Source organism: Setaria italica, chromosome IV (genome assembly GCF_000263155.2).
Source record: "Setaria italica strain Yugu1 chromosome IV, Setaria_italica_v2.0, whole genome shotgun sequence".
NCBI lineage: Eukaryota > Viridiplantae > Streptophyta > Magnoliopsida > Poales > Poaceae > Setaria > Setaria italica.
This window is the reverse complement of record NC_028453.1, coordinates 32,491,998-32,512,502: the sequence shown is the minus strand read 5'-3', so window position 1 is coordinate 32,512,502 and position 20,505 is coordinate 32,491,998. Positions and strand designations below refer to the sequence as shown.

Sequence of the window (20,505 nt, the reverse complement as noted above, 5' to 3'; positions counted from 1 at the left end):
TAGATATATGCTATGTCTATATACGATAAGCTATGTACCTGAAAAGCGGAGGGAGTACTAAATAGGATAACATGCATGTCATCAAAGGAACCGAATAGAAATTGCAACCGCTGTGCCCGCAGTCAACAGTCACGCTCGTCCCCTTCACCATGGCACACGGGCACTGCCTCCTTAGTCCTTACCACGCCCAGCCGAACATAGGCACAGCAGATGAGGACGTGCCATCGACGTCAGTGAAGTTGTCCCCAACCACGTACTACCAGGCTCGATGGCCATAGCCAGCGGGTTGGGCAGCTCGCAGCGGTTTGGTACGGGCGCGGCAGCCAAGCCGAGCTCTGTGCTGCTCAGTGCGCTGCTCGACGGAGTGTTGGGCATTGGCTCGTTGAGATCGAGTACGCCCGACACAAAAGGCAGGATGTAGAGTCCGCCACCAATGGCGATGGAACTTGGATGGTACGAGAGCCGCATGACCGGTGGCGCTACCATGCCCTGGAAGGGGAACGCTGGTGGTGCGGTGCGCTGCCGGGTGGCGCAGGTGCCCATCAGTGAATGAGCGGCACCTGACACCGAGGTGCCGGTTGCTGCTGGCGCACAGGCTCCGGAGCACGCCTCACCCGCGTGAGATCCGCCGCGACAACCTCCTTCACCGCTGGCCGCGGCGAGTGTCGGTGTTTTAGACCGGCAACCCGCCTAGGGGGTACCTTAGGTGGTCTTTTATGCGGTAAGGGTCGTCGAGAATCAAGGAATCAATGGTGACGCAAAGAATACGATTTAGACAGGTTCGGACCGCTAGATCGCGTAATACCCTACGTCCTGTGTGTTGGTTTGTATTGATCTTGGGGATTGATAAATTGGAGTTGTCCTGAGGGGGGTCCCTGCCCGGCCTTATATACGCAAGAGGGCAGGGTTACAAGTTTGAGTCCTAGTCGGGTACTATTACAGAGTTCTACTCGGTATTGGCCCGAGTAGTTTTCCATAAACATACAAGACTAGTCCGAGAAGGATACGCCTATCCTTGTTCTGATCTTTTTCGAGTACGTCCCTTAGTGGGCCGTCCAACAAGTTGACTGTGGCTGCGTTATCCTTATCTTGAGGCATCAATATCGTTAAAAGGTTGATTGAAGCGATAGCCGCGAGTGGAGTATTGTGCTCCTGAGCCTAGACTGCGTTGAAAGCCCGTTCAAGATTTGTAATAGGAATATTTGTAGCCATCGACTGTCGTCGCTCAGCTCGAGTGGCATTGCGCGCCCTTCGTTGGTTGCGTTGTTCGGAAGTTTCATTGTGAGGGGCGTCAGCTGTAGACTCATTTTCAGAGATGTAGTCGACTTGTGCTAATCGCCTGGGGGTTCTGTTCTGGCTAGTACCCGGGATGTTATTCTGAGTAATAACAAGTACCTCCCTGTCCGGGTAGTAGCTTCCGGAGCTTGATGTTGCAATCTCTGTGTAACTTTCTTCGCGGTTGGAAGTGAGTGGAACACCTTCTTGAAATGGTAGGTTGTCTATATGGGCGACAAGGCGTGAGTCGTAGTCACGGTCGAGAAGAGATGGTCGCAATCTCGGCCAGTGGACGAATCTGTCTTGAGATGTCGAAGTTATTACCAACCCTTGGGCTGGACCAGATAATGATATCTCTGGTGAGTAGGATGAGTCGGAGTCAACATCTTCATGCCTGAGGTCGACTCGGGTTTGAGCAAGAAAACTTTGGTGGACTTTGGTTGCGTTGCGGAGTTCGTGCGGGAACCGCGTTGAAGTCGAAACCGATTTGGATGCTGACTGGGGCCGTCGAATCCGAGGTGAGTCCGACCCTAAATCCTGGGGTCGGTGGAACCCGACCCTTTGGAAGAGTAGCTCCGCCTCGCCTGACCCCGAGTGAGGCTCCGCTTCGCCCGACCCTGAGTCCTGGGGTCGGCGGAGCCCGACCCTTTGGAAGAGTAGCTCCGCCTCGCCCGACCCCGAGTGAGGCTTCGCTTCGCCCGACCTTGAGTCCTGGGGTCGGCGGAGCCCGACCCTTTGGAAGGGTAGCTCCGCCTTGCCCGACCCCGAGTGAGGCTTCGCTTCGCCCGACCCTGAGTCCTGGGGTCGGTGGAGCCCGACCCTTTGGAAGAGTAGCTCCGCCTTGCCCGACCCCGAGTGAGGCTTCACTTCGCCCGATCCTGAGTCCTGGGGTCGGCGGAGCCCGACCCCTGAGCGGGGAAACGGAGTAGTCCGAGGGGAAGTCAGATCCGACGCGTAGTCAAACTCGAACTCGTTGACTTTGAAATCTTAATTTTTTCTGGTCAAATCTTCTGGTTTCTTCTTGTGAATGTCGACGATCTGGCGCCGGAACGATCTCGAGCCTTCGGCGACGCAAAGCTAGGATCCAAAAACAAAGGTGGCACCGGCTTCGATGAAGAAGACGGGCCTGATGATGACTTTCACCATTGAGTTCACGCTGAGAAACTCGACGAGCGCCCCTACCTGGCGCGCCAGCTGTCGGTGTTTTAGATCGGCAACCAGCCTAGGGGGTACCCTAGGTGGTCTTTTATGCGGCAAGGGTCGTCGAGAATCAAGGAATCAATGGTGACGTAAGGAACACGATTTAGATAGGTTCGGACCGCTAGATCGCGTAATACCCTACATCCTGTGTGTTAGTTTGTATTGATCTTGGGGATTGATATTCTGGAGTTGTCCTGAGGGGGGTCCCTGCCTGGCCTTATATACGCAGGAGGGCAGGGTTACAAGTCTGAGTCCTAGTCGGGTACTATTACAGAGTTCTACTCGGTATTGGCCCGAGTAGTTTTTCATAAACATACAAGATTAGTCCGAGAAGGATACGCCTATCCTTGTTCTGATATTGTCCGAGTACATCCCTTAGTGGGCCGTCCAAGGCCTACTCGTGGGCCTGGGGAGTATGCCCGACAAGCCCCCGAGTACTTTGTAGTCGTGCGCCATAGTCTTGGGCACTGCAGGCACTACCCGAGTAGTTTTGCAAACTGAAGTGCTCGAGTACTATCACGTGGCTGGAAGGTACTCTTTCTGCAGCTTCGAGTTGTCTCTGTTCCTGAGTAATTTTATATGGTAGTGCGATGTCAATCGCACTCCATATGGAGTAGCCCCCGAGCCTTAGTTTGAGTCGAAGAGTCAGGCTTAGGGTCAAACCAGCTTTTGTCCATTTTACCCTTGGAGATCTTGGGAAAAGAAAAAACGGATCAACGGATACGGTACCCGCAGCCCCCGAGCACTTAGGCGATTTCTGTCGTTGAAGTGGTCAGCAGTCCGTTGAATAGAGTAGCCGTTGGGTGTTTTAAGGCGATTAATACGCGATTAATCTGTCCGATGCGCAACTGACGCGTGGAAACCGGAGCTGGCGGAGATAAAACTGGAAGGTCCCCTTTCGGTTGCTGTTACGCCGTACGGTAGTCAAATCGCTTTTTCCTCCTCCTCTGCGCCTTCGCTCGGTGTTTTGCCGCCACCAGTGCCGCCGCCTCCGCCATTGCCGCTTTTTGAGATAGATCCAAGTGGGAGCCCCTTCTTAACTTGAGGCTGAGTCCATCGAATGCGCACCAAGAAGATGGGCAAGAAACCCGAGAAGATCCAAGGCAAGGCTCCGGCGATGGGCAAAGTCAAATCCAAGAAGGGGAAGGAGTTGGTGCTGCCGGCGCCGAAGGTGGGCCGACGAACCAAACTGCACCGCCGCCACCTGGGGTAGCTTGGCGACACTCGGTGATGAAGGAGGAAGCTGTCCAAGCGCTAGTTGATGCCAAGCTCCTTCAGCCGAAGGAGATCCTTGAGTGGCGTCCCACGTTTCCCAATGCGTGGCAGTTTGAGGAACATCCTGCCGAGACGGTGATGCTTGCTCATTTTGTGGAAAGGGGACTGGCGGTGCCTACCTCCGACTTCTTCAGAGGTATTCTCGAGTACTACAAACTTCAGCTCGTCCAGTTGAATCCCAATGGTGTACTGCACATGTCTATATTTATACATCTGTGCGAAGTTTATCTGGGAGTACCTCCAAGTCTCGAGTTGTTTAGGAAGCTGTTCCATTACAAGCCTCAGCCAAGTGCCCAGCGGACGGGAGTCTTTGGAGGCGCCGGGTTCCAACTCAGGAACTCGGGCGCGTATATTGAGTACAACCTGACCGACTCTCATGGGGAGTGGAAGAAAAGGTGGTTCTATATCGGTAACTATGAACCCCGCTTGCCTGTGGTGACTGGTCACGCGCCCAAGCATGCAGAGAACTGGGTGAGCGAGCCCGAGGACACCCCTGAGCTCGATCACCTAATGCAGCAGATCACCGAGTTGAAGGCACTCGGTTTGACTGGGATCAATGTGGCAGCCAGCTTCCTGAAGAGAAGGGTCCAGCCACTTCAAAAACGTGCTCACTTGGGAAGTGAGTACGTAGGTCTGAAGGATCCGTCGCGTATGTCTGATGAGGACATATCTGATGATGACGTAGAGGCACTGCTGGCTAAGTTTTTTAGGAACTATCAGGGAGTACCAGTAATCCCTGCAGCCCTTCATCAGTATGACGCCTGGTACGAGCCAGAAGTGGTAAGTATTTTCCTCCTGACTTGTTCTTCTTTGACTTGCTCTTCTTGTTGCTGATACCGATTTGTTGTTTGAAGTCCCGAGTTCTTGCCGGCTACTTGGCGCAGTCGGAAGAAGAGTCGGAAGCTGTCGTCGAGAAGTCGGAGGACGAGCCTTCTCCTCCTGTTAAGAGACGTAGAGTAGTCCGCAAGATGTCTGCGGCTAAGTCTGCTTCAACCCCTGAGAAGTCTTGGGGTACCAAGGTATGTAGTCGGTAACTTGTGTGTTACTGATGAACTTGAAATTCGTTATTGATGTGGTGAATCTTGTTTTTGGTTCGTAAAGGCTGTAGATACGGTGCTTGGTGAAAATGAGGCTGTTTCTGATGAAATGGCCGTGTCCGACTCAGAAGTCGGTGATGCGGCTGTTGACACGATGCCAGAGAGGGTGCCATCAACAGAAACTGTGGTAGCCCCTGAGTTAACCGCGCCAACTCCATCGGCTGCCATGCCGCCCATTGCTGACCAGGCGGTCCTGGGGCTGCCTGCAGGAGTAGCGGGTACAGCGAAGGAGGTGTCACCAGTACTTGCTACTGGTACCTTGCTGTCTAATGTGATCGCCAGTGGTAAGCGTTGTCCCTTCCGATTGTATTCATTTGAGTAGTACTGTAGTCTTGACTTCGGTTTTGTAGGTCTTGGTGAGAAGACGGTGCCGGCGGCGGTTCCCGCGGCTCCTAGTACTCGGCCGCCTGTCGCCGAGAAGAAGCGTGTGCGACTGCCGCCACGTTTAACCCGGTGAGCTTTCTTGTCTGTTTGAAAGACGTTGGGTTGTCTTAAAATTATGTAATGACGCTTTTTGGTGCAGAGATGCAGAGGATATTATCCCTGTAGAGACAGGGGTAGTGCCGAATCCCTCGGCTACAATATCTGTTCCCTTGGAGGATTTGACTATTGAAGAGGTATCCGAGGTTGACGCCGGTCGTCTTGGAGCTACTATGTCGATGCTTCAAGACGTAATTCGTTTGGTGGAGGTTCCCGCCGCTGCGTCGGGTTCAGGAGGCGCTGCTTTACCATCATCTACTGGCAGATCGCTGGCCATAGTAGATGTTGGAAAAGCCAAACAAGTGACTGCTCCAGGTAAGTGCCTGTAGTCTGTTTATTGTAGTCGTAGTCGATAGCTGACATGCTAAATGTTGTAGGTGCTACTCTGGGTACGATTCCTCATCTTGTGGAGAGTACCCAAAAACCAGTACTTAGCCTGCCTTCTTACTTGGAGTTCCAGAGGGCCATCGATGTTTTTCGGGGCTTCCAGGTAGATTTTCCTGTTGATGTTGTTGCATGACCCGAGTTGCTGTGAGGCTTAAAACTCACCATACCCTACTTGGATGTTTTCAGGAAAGAAGCCATCAGTTGGAGCAGGAATGTGCCCAACTGACAGAAGCTCTTTGGGTGCATGAAGTCAGGGCGAAGTCCTTTGCCGTGGAACGCGCGGATCACGCGGTTCTGCAGGAAAAACTGGAGAGCCGCTACAAGTCCTTGAACAAGAAGTATCAAGGTAAGCATTGCGACTACTTTGGGTGTGTCCAACTGTAATTGGCTGTGGCCTGAGTTCTTTGCTTTGTAGAGCTCAAGAAGCAGGAAGCGGCTGCAAGGAGCCAAGTTATCGATTGGAGGAACGCTCATGACCGAGTGGCAGATGAAACCGAACATCTTCGGGCTGCGCTCACGGAAGCACAGGCTACTTGCGAGCATCAGCGGGACCGAAAGATGCAGAATGGCGTGATGCTTGCCATGGCCATGGTGGCATGCAGAGATCATGCCCAGACCTTGGGAACACTTTGGGGCGAACTCCGAGAGCTGTCTGGAGCGGCCGAAGACTTGGTGAATGCCATAGCCCCCGTGGAGGAAGGCGCATGACCGCAATCGCTAGTAGAGCGACTAAGGGCTGCCCCGAGTAAAGTGGCGGGACTTTGCAAGACTGTTTGCAAACAGGTTCTTGCGGTTGTGAAGTCCTACTACCCGAGGGCAGACTTGGCGGCAGCTGGTGATGGCGTGGCTCGCAACTGCACAGAGGAGGCTTATGCGCAGTACCTCGAGGAGGCGGAGCCTATTGCATCCAAGATGTCGGAGTTTGTCTCCTTAGAAGAGCTTTGAGCTGTTTGTGTACTCTTGTATTCGAGTACATTGATATTTTGAAATGCCAAGCCTTTGAATTTTTTGTGTCGTTGTCTTGCGAAGAGTAGTTTTTACTCCATTTTGTCGAATCCCGAAGTATTGCAACTTGGCTGGGCCCAACTCTCTGGGGAGGGGATTCGTCTCGCTCGACCTTGTATTTTGGGGTGGCTAAGCCTGACCTCGTCGAGGGTGAAAACTCCACCTCGCCCGACCCTGAGGTCGGAGTAGTCGAAGCCCCCGACATGTGGGCCATGCTTGGCTTGTAGTAGTCCCGAGTGTCGAGTAGTCGTAATGCTGTTTGAGTACTCGTCTTTTGAGGGACAGGTATAGTGTACTCCTTTGTCCTTTGTGGATGCACGGGTGTACTGCATTCTTTTGTTTGGTGTGGCATAAGTGCGGTCACGTGGGCAGAGTCAGGAGTTGTCAGACTTATTGGTCATGGGTGTGCAGTAACTCTTGGGCCGGTGGTAGTTGTGGCTTTCGGCTATAAATAGGGCCAACTGGTGGGCGAACCAACTCAAGTTCCTGAGTAGCGATGGACTGCCTTCGGTTGCTTCTGTTTGAGTGTAGAGAGCCATCAAATAATGCACCGGTGCTAGAAGATTCCTCGTAGGTTGAGGCCACCTTCGCTCCACGGACTCCTACGCTCGTAGGGATAGCCGCGATGCTAGAAGAATCCTCGTAGGAGGTTTCGTCGCATGCCTCATCTTGCAGCTCGTGATCCAGTGGAGTACGCGCTGGAACTCGCGAGTGATGGGTGATGAGTGCCGCGGTCTTTATCCCGCTCTGAAAGAGGTGGAGGTGCGGCCGTAGAGTAGATTGGCTCCGCAAGGCTAGCAAAAGAGCAGCCTTGGTTCCCTCTAGGCGCATCATGCCGGATTTGGCGTTGCCGCTGTCAAGGCAGTGGCGCAGTTGGAGTTCCTGGCGTTGCTTTGGGTAGGGTACCTGGGCATGGCTGTGTTTTGCGCAGCTTCCTTGTGTGTGAGCCCTTATCGTGGTTGGCGGACCTGAGTGGCCTTGTGATATAGTAAAAGCCTGAGGCTTAAATGCAGCCCGCCAGTAGGCAGTTGCTTGTAGTCTTCGTGTAAGCCGAGTCCTTGTACTTGTATGTAACATGATGTACTCTTGTTTCAGTAGAGATTACTACGAAGAGATTTGTACCGGGGCGATGATCCTTGTGGTAGAGAACTCATGTTGAAGTTATCTTGAAGTTAGTAGTCGGGCAGTTGGCCCGAGTAGCGGCCTTGAAGCGACTACTCGGGTGCTGCTATGGGTAGTAGCGACAGAGATGTTCGATATTCCAAGAATTTGGCACTTGTTCTCCTGAGAGCTCCTGGAGCCTGTAAGATCCAGGTCCTGTAACCTTTGATATGATGTAAGGACCTTCCCATGGTGAATTGAGTTTATGTAATCCTGACGTGTCTTGAATACGTTTAAGGACCATAGCGCCCGAGTTGAAAGATCTTTCCTTGACATTGCGGTCGTGATAACGCCTTAAACCGTCAAGGTATCTGGCAGATTGCACTAGTGTTGCACATCTTATTTCTTCCAAACTGTCTATATCCGTTCGCCACGTTTCTATTGCAAGTTTTTCATCGTAGTGCTCAACGGATGGTGATTGCCACATTATATCGGCGGGTAATATGGCTTCCGAGCCATATACCAGAAAATAGGGTGATAGTCCCGTAGTCTTGCATGGTTGGGTACGTAGGCCCCACAAGGTATTGGGTAACTCTTTGAGCCATCGGTCGCCTTTGGTGTTGCCGACGTCATGTAGTCGTTTCTTCAGAGCATCGAGTATCATGCCATTAGCACGCTCGACTTGACCGTTGGCTCGCGGATGAGCAACCGAGACATAGTGGACGTCGATGCCGCTGTTCTCGCAATATTCCCAAAAGTCGTGATTATTGAAGTTTGACCCGAGATCTGTGATAATCCTGTTGGGAAAACCATAGCGGTGTACGATTTCATCCAAGAAGTCGAGGACTCGGTCTGCCTTGGGGCAAGTGACCGGTTTGACCTCGATCCATTTGGTGAACTTGTCGATTGCCATGAGTACTCTGTTGAATCCTCCTGGCGCAGTTGGTAACGGGCCAATCATGTCAAGCCCCCAGCAGGCAAATGGCCATGTTGGAGGTATTGTGACTAGCTTGTAGGCCGACACGTGTTGCTGTTTTGTGAAGAATTGACAACCTTTGTATTTCTGAACCAGTTGTTTGGCGTCAGCCAAAGCCATTGGCTAGTAGAAGCCCGCTCTGAAAGCCTTGCCAACTAGTGTCCTTGAAGATGCGTGGTTGCCGCAGATTCTCTGTGAATCTGTTCTAGGATTTCTTGGCCATCTTCTCTGGTGATGCACTTCATGAGTACTCCAGATGATGCACCTTTCCTGTAGAGCTTGTCTCCGACTAGAACGTAATTCTTTACGCGTTGGGAGATTTGCTCAGCTTTATTCCTGTCGGATGGTAGCTGGTGATCTTTGATGTAGTTGATGAAGGGTGTCCTCCAGTCGACCTCTATCATCATGATTTCTCGGGAGACGTCAGTAGTCGGGACTACTGGCAGTGTGACCTGTTCAGGTATGGACGGCTTGCGTAGTTCATGTACGAAAATTCCTGCTGTAACTTCTGCACGAGTTGAGCCCATTTTGGATAAAACGTCGGCGGCAACGTTGTTGTCGCGGACGATGTGATGGAACTCCAAGCCGGAGAATTTGTTTTCCAGTTTACGAACTTCTTTGCAATAAGCATCCATGTTGTCCTTGTTTCGGTCCCACTCGTCATTGACTTGGTTTATGACGACGAGGGAGTCAATGTACACCAGTAGTCGTTTGATGTCGAGGGAGATTGCGAGGTGAAGGCCGTGTAGCAGTGCTTTGTACTCGGCTTCGTTATTAGATACTTCCCAGAATATCTGTAGCACGTACTTGAGTTGGTCTCCCTTGGGGGAGATGAGTAAGATGCCTGCGCCGGCTCCTTCAAGTTTGAGGGATCCGTCGAAGTACATTACCCAATGTTCTGGTCGTTCGACTGGAGTTGGAACTTGATTTTCGGTCCACTCAGCTATGAAGTCGACCAAAACCTGAGACTTGATGGCTGTCCTTGGCTTGAAGTTCAAAGTGAGAGCACCGAGTTCAACTGCCCATTTGGAGATTCTACCCGTGGCATCTCTGTTATGGAGAATTTCGCCGAGCGGGAAGTCGGAGATGACTGTGATGTTGTGCTCTTGGAAATAATGGCGCAGCTTCCGGGAGGTGAGCAGAATAGTGTATAATAGCTTTTGTATCGGTGAATACCGAGTTTTGGAGTCCGAGAATACTTCGCTGACGAAGTAGACAGGTTGTTGGACCTTGTAAGCGTGGCCCGGTTCAGACCTTTCGACTACTATTGCCGTGCTGACGACATGAGTAGTAGCGGAGATGTATAGGAGCAAGTCTTCGTTCGGCGAGGGAGCGGTGAGTACAGGAGGCTTTGACAGAAAGTCTTTGAGTTGTGTTAATGCCTTATCTGCCTCTTCCGTCCATTTGAACTTGTCCTGGTGTTTGAGAAGCTTGAAGAAGGGTAGTGCCCGTTCTCCAAGTCTGAAGATGAACCGGTTGAGAGCGGCCATGCAGCATGTGAGTTTCTGCACATCCTTAATGCTGGCTGGTGCCTGCATGTTTGTGATGGTAGATATCTTCTCTGGGTTGGCCTCAATGCCGCGATGGCTAATGATGAACCCGAGTAGTTTGCCGGAAGGTACTCCAAAGACACACTTAGTAGGATTGAGTTTCCATCGGAAAGCACGGAGACTGGAGAAAGTTTCCTCCAAGTCAGCAATGAGTTCCTCCCGGTTCCTTGTTTTGACGACGACGTCGTCGACATAAGCTTCGACATTGCGATGAAGTTGTTTTTCAAAGCACATCTGTATGGCCCTTTGATAAGTTGCTCCTGCGTTCTTTAGTCCGAAGGATATTGTTTTGTAGCAGAAAGCTCCAAAGGGCGTGATGAATGCTGTTTTGGCTTGATCTTACTCTTTGAGGCTTATCTGATGATAGCCGGAGTAGCAATCGAGGAAGCATAGCAAGGCGTACCCGGCGGTGGAGTCAACCACTTGATTAATCTTGGGTAGCCCAAAAGGATCTTTCGGGCAGTGTTTGTTGAGGTTGGTGTAGTCGACACATATTCTCCATTCGTTGTTTTTCTTACGAACGAGCACAGGATTGGCGAGCCAGTCATGATGGAAGACTTCCTTGATGAATCCTGCCGTGAGTAGCTTGGCTAACTCTTTTTTGATTGCTTCTCGTCTGTCCTGAGCGAACCGGTGTAGCCGTTGCTGTTTTGGAGTAGCTTTGGGATCGACGTTGAGGGAATGCTCGATCAGTTCCTTGGGCACACCTGGCATGTCAGCTGGCTTCCAAGCGAAGATATCATGGTTAGCCTGAAGGAAACTGACGAGCGCAAATTCCTATTTAGGATCTAGCCCTGTTCCGATCAGGGCTGTCTTGGAAGGATCACCGGTCTGGAGGTCGACTGACTTGAAGTCTTGCTCACTGGCAGGTTTCACTTTCATGGATCCCGACTTGATTTCCGGGATCTCAAGTTCAGTTGGATGAAGCTTTTTTGAGGCTGTGAAGATTTGCTGCATGGGACTAGGAGATTGAGTAGTCGCAGCAATTTCCACGACTTCGGTGTCGCATTCGTAGGATCTCCGGAGATCTCCTCGTAGCGTGAGCTCTCCTTTAGGACCTGGCATTTTGAGTACCAGGTAGACATAATATGCTATGGCCATAAACTTGGCTAGTGCTGGCCGTCTGAGTATGGCGTGATAAGATGTCTCGAAGTCGGCGACCTCGAATCTGATGTACTCAGTGCGGTAATGTTCCTTAGTTCCGAAGGTGACTGGAAGGACAACTTATCCCAGTGGTATGGCCGCGTTTCCGGGCACAATGCCGTAGAAAGGTGAATCCGTTGGGGTAAGCATTTCAGTGATGTCGAGGCACATTTTCCTTAATGTTTTGGCGAAGATAACGTTGAGGCCGCTCCCGCCGTCGATGAGTACTTTTGTTAACTTTGAACCTGCCACGACTGGATCCAGGACTAGTGGAAAATGGCCTGGTTCTGAAAATTTTGTCCATTGATCTTTTCTGCTGAAAGAAATTGGAACTTCCGACCACTTTAGTGATGTGGGGTCCGTCGGCTCGATGGCCATGATCTCCCTGAGTACAAGTTTGTTAGCTCGCTTGGATGCAGTGCCAGGAATGCCGCCAAAAATGACGTTGACGGTTTTTGAAGCTGGTTGGAAATCGCCGTCCTCATCTTCGTCATTGCGGGCTTTGTTTTTACCCTTATCTCTGTTTTTGGCGTACTCTTCAGGAGTTGGTGGTACGGGTAAGTCTTGCATGACTCGGCACATGCTGTAACAGTCTATTGCGGAGTGCTTGCTAGTCGGGTGCCATGGGCACTGCTTTTTGAGTAGCTCCGTGAAGGTTGGTCCTTCGTCGTTTCTGCGATGTCCCTTTTTTTCGGAGCTGGTCATGGTGGCAACGGTGTTGTCGGGTTTCCTTTTGCGATTGTGGTTACCCGGATAGGAGTTCAGAGCATCGTTATGCCGAGTTTTATCTGTTTCATTGTTGTGGATGTTGTCGCATCCGCGGTTACGGTGGGAACCGAACCGTTCATGTTCTTTTTCCTCTTCATCGGCCCACTGTTGCACCATGAGTTTGAGTTCTTTGACATCGGCTGGTCGTCGGCCACCGAAGTCTTGGTATGTTCGTCGATCATAGAGTCCGTTTTGGAAGCACTCAATGACGTCTGCTTCGGAGATGTCCACTATAGTAGCCTTCTTTTCGAAGAACCGTTGCAGATAGTCGCGCAGGGTCTCGCCCTCTTTCTGCTTAATTTGTCTTAAGTCGATCTTGTTGCCTGGTCTAGCCATGGAGCCGGCGAAGTTGTTGGTAAAAGCCTTTGTCAAGTCTGCCCAAGAGTCAATGGACTTAGGTTTGAGTGACTCGAGCCAAGTCAGTGGTGCGGGTTCCATGCATAGGGGGAAATGAATGACTTTAGTGTCGTTGTTACCCCCGGCTGCTTGGACGGCTAGCGAGTAATAGCGTAGCCATTGAACTGGGTCTTGCTTGCCGTCGTACTTGGTAATGCCGGTTGGTTTGAACTTTTCAGGTAATTTTGTTTTCATTACCCAGTTTGTGAAAGCAGGAAAGTGGTTGTAGCTGTCGACTTCTCGTTCGCGCCGACAGTTGAGGATTTCTCGTAGATCGCTGAAGTTGGACATCTCGCGGACCTTCCGAGTAGGGCGAATACTTTTAACCGAGTTGGTGCAGCTAACTTCACCCACATCCTTCTGTCGAGTAGGAGCTTTATGCTTGCTTGGACCTTGGCTGTGTTGTCGGGGTTGGTTGACTGCATCATCATTTCGTGGGGCGACATTTTTATCTGCAGCCCCCTGCTTCCGTCTTGATGCGATGTAATGCGAGGAACGGACGGGATTGGTGATTCTTTGTCGAGTAGCTTGTAAGCTTGCTCCGCGAGTTGTACGATTAGTCCGTTGCCACGCTGCACAAGTTGAGCTGTGGCTGCGTTATCCTTATCTTGAGGCATCAATATCGTTAAAAGGTTGATTGAAGCAATAGCCACGAGTGGAGTATTGTGCTCTTGAGCCTAGACTGCGTTGAAAGCCCGTTCAAGATTTGTAATAGGAATATTTGTAGCCATCGACTGTCGTCGCTCAGCTCGAGTGGCATTGCGCGCCCTTCGTTGGTTGCGTTGTTCGGAAGTTTCATTGTGAGGGGCATCAGCTGTAGACTCATTTTCAGAGATGTAGTCGACTTGTGCTAATCGCCTGGGGGTTCTGTTCTGGCTAGTACCCGGGATGTTATTCTGAGTAATAACAAGTACCTCCCTGTCCGGGTAGTAGCTTCCGGAGCTTGATGTTGCAATCTCTGTGTAACTTTCTTCGCGGTTGGAAGTGAGTGGAACACCTTCTTGAAATGGTAGGTTGTCTATATGGGCGACAAGGCGTGAGTCGTAGTCACGGTCGAGAAGAGATGGTCGCAATCTCGGCCAGTGGACGAATCTGTCTTGAGATGTCGAAGTTATTACCAACCCTTGGGCTGGACCAGATAATGATATCTCTGGTGAGTAGGATGAGTCGGAGTCAACATCTTCATGCCTGAGGTCGACTCGGGTTTGAGCAAGAAAACTTTGGTGGACTTTGGTTGCGTTGCGGAGTTCGTGCGGGAACCGCGTTGAAGTCGAAACCGATTTGGATGCTGACTGGGGCCGTTGAATCCGAGGTGAGTCCGACCCTAAATCCTGGGGTCGGCGGAGCCCGACCCTTTGGAAGAGTAGCTCCGCCTCGCCTGACCCCGAGTGAGGCTCCGCTTCGCCCGACCCTGAGTCCTGGGGTCAGTGGAGCCCGACCCTTTGGAAGAGTAGCTCCGCCTCGCCCGACCCCGAGTGAGGCTCCGCTTCGCCCGACCCTGAGTCCTGGGGTCGGCGGAGCCCGACCCTTTGGAAGGGTAGCTCCGCCTTGCCCGACCCCGAGTGAGGCTTCGCTTCGCCCGACCCTGAGTCCTGGGGTCGGTGGAGCCCGACCCTTTGGAAGGGTAGCTCCGCCTTGCCCGACCCCGAGTGAGGCTTCGCTTCGCCCGACCCTGAGTCCTGGGGTCGGCAGAGCCCGACCCCTGAGCGGGGAAACGGAGTAGTCCGAGGGGAAGTCAAATCCGACGCGTAGTCAAACTCGAACTCGTTGACTTTGAAATCTTGATTTTTTCTGGTCAAATCTTCTGGTTTCTTCTTGTGAATGTCGACGATCTGGCGCCGGAACGATCTCGAGCCTTCGGCGACGCAAAGCTAGGATCCAAAAAGAAAGGTGGCACCGGCTTCGATGAAGAAGACGGGCCTAATGATGACTTTCACCATTGAGTTCATGCTGAGAAACTCGACGAGCGCCCCTACCTGGCGCGCCAGCTGTCGGTGTTTTAGACCGGCAACCAGCCTAGGGGGTACCCTAGGTGGTCTTTTATGCGGCAAGGGTCGTCGAGAATCAAGGAATCAATGGTGACGTAAGGAACACGATTTAGACAGGTTCGGACCGCTAGATCGCGTAATACCCTACATCTTGTGTGTTAGTTTGTATTGATCTTGGGGATTGATAAATTGGAGTTGTCCTGAGGGGGGTTCCTGCCCGGCCTTATATACGCAGGAGGGCAGGGTTACAAGTCTGAGTCCTAGTCGGGTACTATTACAAAGTTCTACTCGGTATTGGCCCGAGTAGTTTTCCATAAACATACAAGACTAGTCCGAGAAGGATACGCCTATCCTTGTTCTGATATTGTTCGAGTACATCCCTTAGTGGGCCGTCCAAGGCCTACTCGTGGGCCTGGGGAGTATGCCCGACAGCACGCTCCTCGCGGTAGCGGCGTAAGCGTACGCGGCCTCCAAGGATGTCCTGTACGAGTCGAGCCAAATCTCCTTCTTCATGTACGGGTTCCAGAGCGTAGTGGCGTATATCCTGCCGCGCTTCCGCACGTCGCGGTACCTCCGCTCCGGTAGCACGGCCGCCTCCTGTGCCGGACAGCCATCAGCCCTCGCCGGCACAGTCGCCTGCCTTGCTAGATCGACAATGCTGCCTGGCATGCTCGATCGGAATGCTAGCAAGCTCTCGATCTACAGCGCCTACCGCTCGACCCCTGCCTGCGCAAGGCGGCGCGGCGACCTCGATCGATCGAGAGCTATAGCTACCATTCCTTGTCGAGGATATCGGGCAGCGCTGTCGAGCTGGCGAGGCAGGCGGCAGCGAGGGACGATGTCCGTGCGGCGCGGGAGGTAGCCGAGCTGCCGGTGATGAGGTACCATGGCGTGCAGAAGTACGGCAGGAGGTACGCCGCCACGCTCTTGAACCCGTTCGTGAAGAAGGTGATCTGGCTCAGCTCGTACGGGACTCCCGCGGAGGCCGCGTACGCCTACGACGCCGCGGCGAGGAGTGTGATTAGGCACTGGGCCAGGCTCAACTTCCCCGAGCTCTCGCCGGCGGCAAGGGAGGTCGCCGCGGTGGATCTCACGCGGATGAGACGCGCTCCGGAGCCCGCACACCAGCAGCAGCCGGCTCTTCGACGTCAGGCGCTGCTCATCCGCTGCTGGGCTCCTGAGCCGGCTGGCGCCGCGCCGCCGGCGTTCCCGTTCCAGCGCGAGGTGACACCACAGGTCTATCGGGTCCACTACCGTCCATTTTCCGCAGCCATCGGGGGTGAACTCTACGCCACGCCTTTCGTGCTGGGCGTGCACGATCTCAACGAGCCAATGCCCAACGCTCCGGCAAGCAGCGCACTGAGTAGCACGAAGCCCGGCTTGGCTGCCGCGGCCCCTAACCGCCGCGAGCTGCCCAACCCGTCGGCAATGGCCATGGAGCCCGACCAGTCCGTGGTCGGGGATAACTTCACTTACGTCGACGGTGCATCCTTGCCTGCTGCGCCTACGTTCGGCTGGGTGTGGTAAGGACTAAGGAGGCAGTGACCGCGTGCCATAGCGAAGTTGGCGAGCATGACTACTTGTGAACTGTGGGCACAGCGCAATTGCCATTTCCATTAGGTTTCTTCGACGATATGTATCCTATTTAGTTTACCGTCTATGTATAATGTAATGCTTCTATTTATCAGACTTGTGTTCGTCTTCTGACCATGAAATGTCGCAATATGTTATGTTATTTATCGTCTATATATATTCATAAAGTATGATTTCTATTTACTTGGACTTGTATTGGTCTCCTGATCGTGAAATGTCACCGACTCACCGTATGTGTTTGGTCTCTTGATCATGAAATGTAACAACATGGGTTGGTCTCTTGATCGTGAAACTACTTGTAACCTCGTTTCAGTTTCCCTAGTCTGCCTACAAAACTAATTGCAAACATAAACACAGTTGCAGTAAAAGAAAAAAGAAAAAACTAACTGCAGACCACTATCTTAGCATGTTATTTTCATGTGCTAGTACCGTAGTCCAAATGTTTTTTATTAGCAGTCATTTTTCCGCACAATATCTTCTCCATTGCATTTTAGCAGCTTTTTGTTTGGCATTTTAGCAGCCATTTATTCCACACAATATATATCTTCATTGCGTTTTAGCAGCTTTTCTTTTGACGGCAGTTGCTGCTACCTTTTGTTCTCCCGAATTAAGAAGTTACCGGTTTTATTTTGTTTGGCACAAGGGGAGGAGGAAACTTAGCGCCCCCTTTGGCACGGCTCTCCCACCGGCTCTTGCAGCAGCTTTTGCACAAGCTGTACCAAATGCCTCAAATGAAAACGGCTTCAACCCGTGAGCCGCACAAAGCCACTGGCCAAAACAACTGGACGGGATTCGCCGCAAAAAATGGCTTCCCACGGTTTCTCCCCATCCACATACATGATTTTTCATCCTTCTCCCCGGCTGCTCTCCTCCCTGGCGCACGCATGCTGGCAGCTGCCTCCCTGCGCCGCGCCCCTCCGGCTCCTTGCGCCGCGCCGGCGGCCTCCTGCGCCGCGCCCTGCCGCCTTCCTGCGCTGCGCCTCACTGCCTCCCTGCGCCGTGCCCCGCCTGCACCCTGTCCGCCAGGTGCACGCGCTCGTGCGGGGCCACGGCGTGGGGGCATGACCGCCGGGAGGGAGAGTCCGGGAGGGAGGAGGGGGCGGCTGGGATCGGATAAGGAGAGAGGAGGGGCGGTGGGCCTAGGATGAGGAGAGAGGAGGGAGAGGAGGGGAAAAGAAAAGAGGGGGGAGGAAAGAGAAATAAAAAAGGAAAGAAAAAGAAAAAGAAAATGAAGATAAAAAAGAAAAAGAAAAGAGAGAAAAAAATATAAGGGTATTTTGGACATTTGACATCTTCTTTACATTCAAAAAGCTAGGAGAAGCTGTTTTGCCAAACGTTTTCGTACAGAATAAGCCAGAGCTAGAAAAAGTTGCTTTTCCATAGGAGCTAGAGCCAGAGCTGTTTTTTCATGAGCTAAAGCCGTGCCAAACGAGGCCTTAAGAAACCTGGACAAGAAACCGATTCATGGTTTGTTCTTAGAGGTAGAGCAAGTGATTATTGTCTTCAAATCTGTTGGCTCTACGTCTGTGTCCACTTAAACAGTGGAGAATTGAATCCTTTCCTAAGAAATAAAAATGGAAAGCTAGATCTTTTGTTACCAACAACGGTCAGAATTGCAAAAAATCAAGCATGAAATTAAACCATAACATTTCCTTTTCCCTTGTTCCCCAACCTAATAAGAGCCTGTGTGCAAACATCTAATAAACGAGAGAAAGGGGCCGTGCTTTGACATGTTTCTATTTGGTGGATGATAATCACAATAAATCAACTAACCAATATCTAGATATAAAGAAATTCATCCCCAAATAAGTAAATCGGCTGGAAAAAGTTTGAGCAAGGTTCTTACCATATCTGGCTTGTAGACGATATGATATGACGCTTTTCTTCGTGTTGTCGATGATGCTCGAAATTTAACCTTCCTCACCCTCATATAGCTTTGGCCCATGTGTGCTGTCGAATTTGAGATTCCTAGCCCTTTTGCGGTCCTGTAGATGATATAGTTAGTCATATATATTTCAATAAGTAGTGACGAAGGTCGATGGATTCCACCAGGATATAAAAGTATTGGAAGTGAAGTTGGATTTGATTGATTTAGGCTAGGGATGTAGCGGAAAGGGGAAGAGGCGAGGCGGCGGAGTGAGGGGAATGATGTGTCGATGCGTTCGTTCGGAGGCCGCTAGGGGTATATATAGGGACTAAAGGCCGTATACGGACATAAACATTCGTAGCATCATTCTCGTGACTTGCTCTGATATGGACGTGACATGGATGACACGCAACACACGACATCCCGCCCCATACGTCAGCACTCTTGAAACGTCATTTATGCAGCCGCAAATAAAGATAGGCATATCTAATGCTTGGAATTTCTTTCTCCCAACCCTAGCCCTCTCAAACATCTCTCTCTCATCTCTTAAAATTTCCAATTTTTTTCCAAACCTTATTACCAAGTCATTTGCTCATCCGTCCATTACTTGACAAAATATCTCGTTTACCAGTTCATCTTTTTTACTAAGACAATTTATCACGGGGGTAGTTCAGTAGTTTCTTGGTGCGGGACTGCCGTGTCATGCAAATTAAGACAATCACATTGTTGCGTTGCCACCGATCGAACACCCACCACCGACGCAAGCAAGCCGCGCACCTGACAACATCTCGTAGCTCAGAGGTAGTATTGAACACGGGGATATCGTCACTTGTTTGACGATCGAGGAAGCGGCCGAGGTCCGGCAGGAGCAGCCCACAACGCCCGCGCGCGCGGCTGGACACTTGCTGAACTGTGGCGTCCGCCGCCGAACGCCACGCGTTCGCGCAGTCCCCACAGCATAACGAGGGCGAGCCAGGGAAAGAAAAGCTCGCGCTCGCCGCCGTAACGCTCGAAGCAAACACGGCAAGCGATCGACGTGGCCAGGCGAAAGGTGCGAGGCTGCGAGCGGTCGGCGTGGCTGGTTTGGAGGCATGCGAGCTCGAACTGAGAACTTAAACCGCAGGCATTCAGCGGTAGGCGGCACCGCGATCTCGGTCGATCGAGAGGCGAGAGATAGGCAGATAGCTAGCGCTCCGGTCGAGGATGCCGGGGCCGGGCAGAGTTGTCGAGCTGGCGAGGCAGGCGGCGGCGGCGGCGAGGGCCGACGGCCGGGCGGCGCGCGAGGCGGCCGTGCAGCCGGCGACGAGGTACCGCGGCGTGCAGATGCGTGGCAGGAGGTACGCCGCCACGATCTGGAACCCGTTCTTGAAGAAGGCCATCCGGCTCGGCTCGTACGGGACTGCCGTGGAGGCCGCGTACGCCTACGACGCCGCCGCGAGGAGCGTTCTTGGGCGCTGGGCGAGGCCCAACTTCCCCGAGCTCTCGGCGGCGCCAGCGGCGAGGGAGGTCATTGCAGCGGATCTCGCGCGGGCAAGGCGTGCTGCGGAGCCCGCGCGCCAGCAGCAGCAGGCGCCTCGGCGTCAGGCGCCGCTGATCCGCTGCTGGGTGCCTGCGCCAGCGGGCGCCGCGGCACAGCACCAGGAGCGCGTCGCACCGCCGGTGTTCGCGTTCCGGCGCGAGGCGGCGCCACAGTACATGCGGCTACACTACCGTCCAGGCTCCGCCGCCACTGGCGGTGGACTCTACGCGGTGGCTTTCGTGCCGGGCGTACCCGATCTCAACGATCCGGTCCCCGATACTTCGAGTAGCGAACTGAGCAGCACGGAGTCAGGCTCGGCTCCCGCCGCCCCTAACCGCCGCGAGCTGCCCCACCTGCCGGCACTGGCCGTCGAGCCCGACCAGTCCATGGTCGGGGATAATTTCACGGACTCGTCTGCTGCATGATCATAGGCTTCAAATCTGTAGCTCTATGCGCATGTTCAGTTGAAAATGGGAGAAGAACCTTTTCCTAAGAAATAAACGAGACCGTCGATTTAATACTTAAGTGTTGGAGGGTCAACCTGCACTTGAATTTTGTAGCCACTGGATTTAAAACGTACAGTTGTGATGAACTTCGTCCCCCTCATCTCGTCCCCTACGCTCCACCCTATCATGTCTCGTTGCAAGTCGCGAGCATCGCCGCCCAAGTCACGAGATACCCTGGCAGCCCCCACTGCCCCCGCTCCAGCGATGCCTCCGCCGCCCCGTCCACCAGCCTCGTCGCTAACAGATCAAATCTCGACACCCCCACCACCTCCACAACCCAACCAGGAATATGTCACCACTCCGTCTGGCGGCACCCCCACCACCCCAGCCCGCCTCATTGCCATCTCGATTGCGACCACCGCCTGCTACCCTACCCCCT

At 52.7% G+C, this 20,505-nt stretch overlaps 2 protein-coding genes across 2 annotated transcripts; both read left to right on the top strand.

The window, feature by feature from the left end:
- Nucleotides 1-15,517: 15,517 nt before the first annotated feature.
- On the top strand, nucleotides 15,518-16,168 carry LOC101772437 (ethylene-responsive transcription factor 12). The gene has a single exon (XM_004967101.1). It carries the CDS (start codon nucleotides 15,518-15,520, stop codon nucleotides 16,166-16,168), a length of 651 nt encoding a protein of 216 aa, XP_004967158.1.
- Nucleotides 16,169-19,424: 3,256 nt separating this feature from the next.
- LOC101772032 (dehydration-responsive element-binding protein 2D) lies at nucleotides 19,425-20,045 on the top strand. Its single transcript, XM_004967100.1, has one exon. It carries the CDS (start codon nucleotides 19,425-19,427, stop codon nucleotides 20,043-20,045), a length of 621 nt encoding a protein of 206 aa, XP_004967157.1.
- The last annotated feature ends 460 nt before the right edge of the window (nucleotides 20,046-20,505 follow it).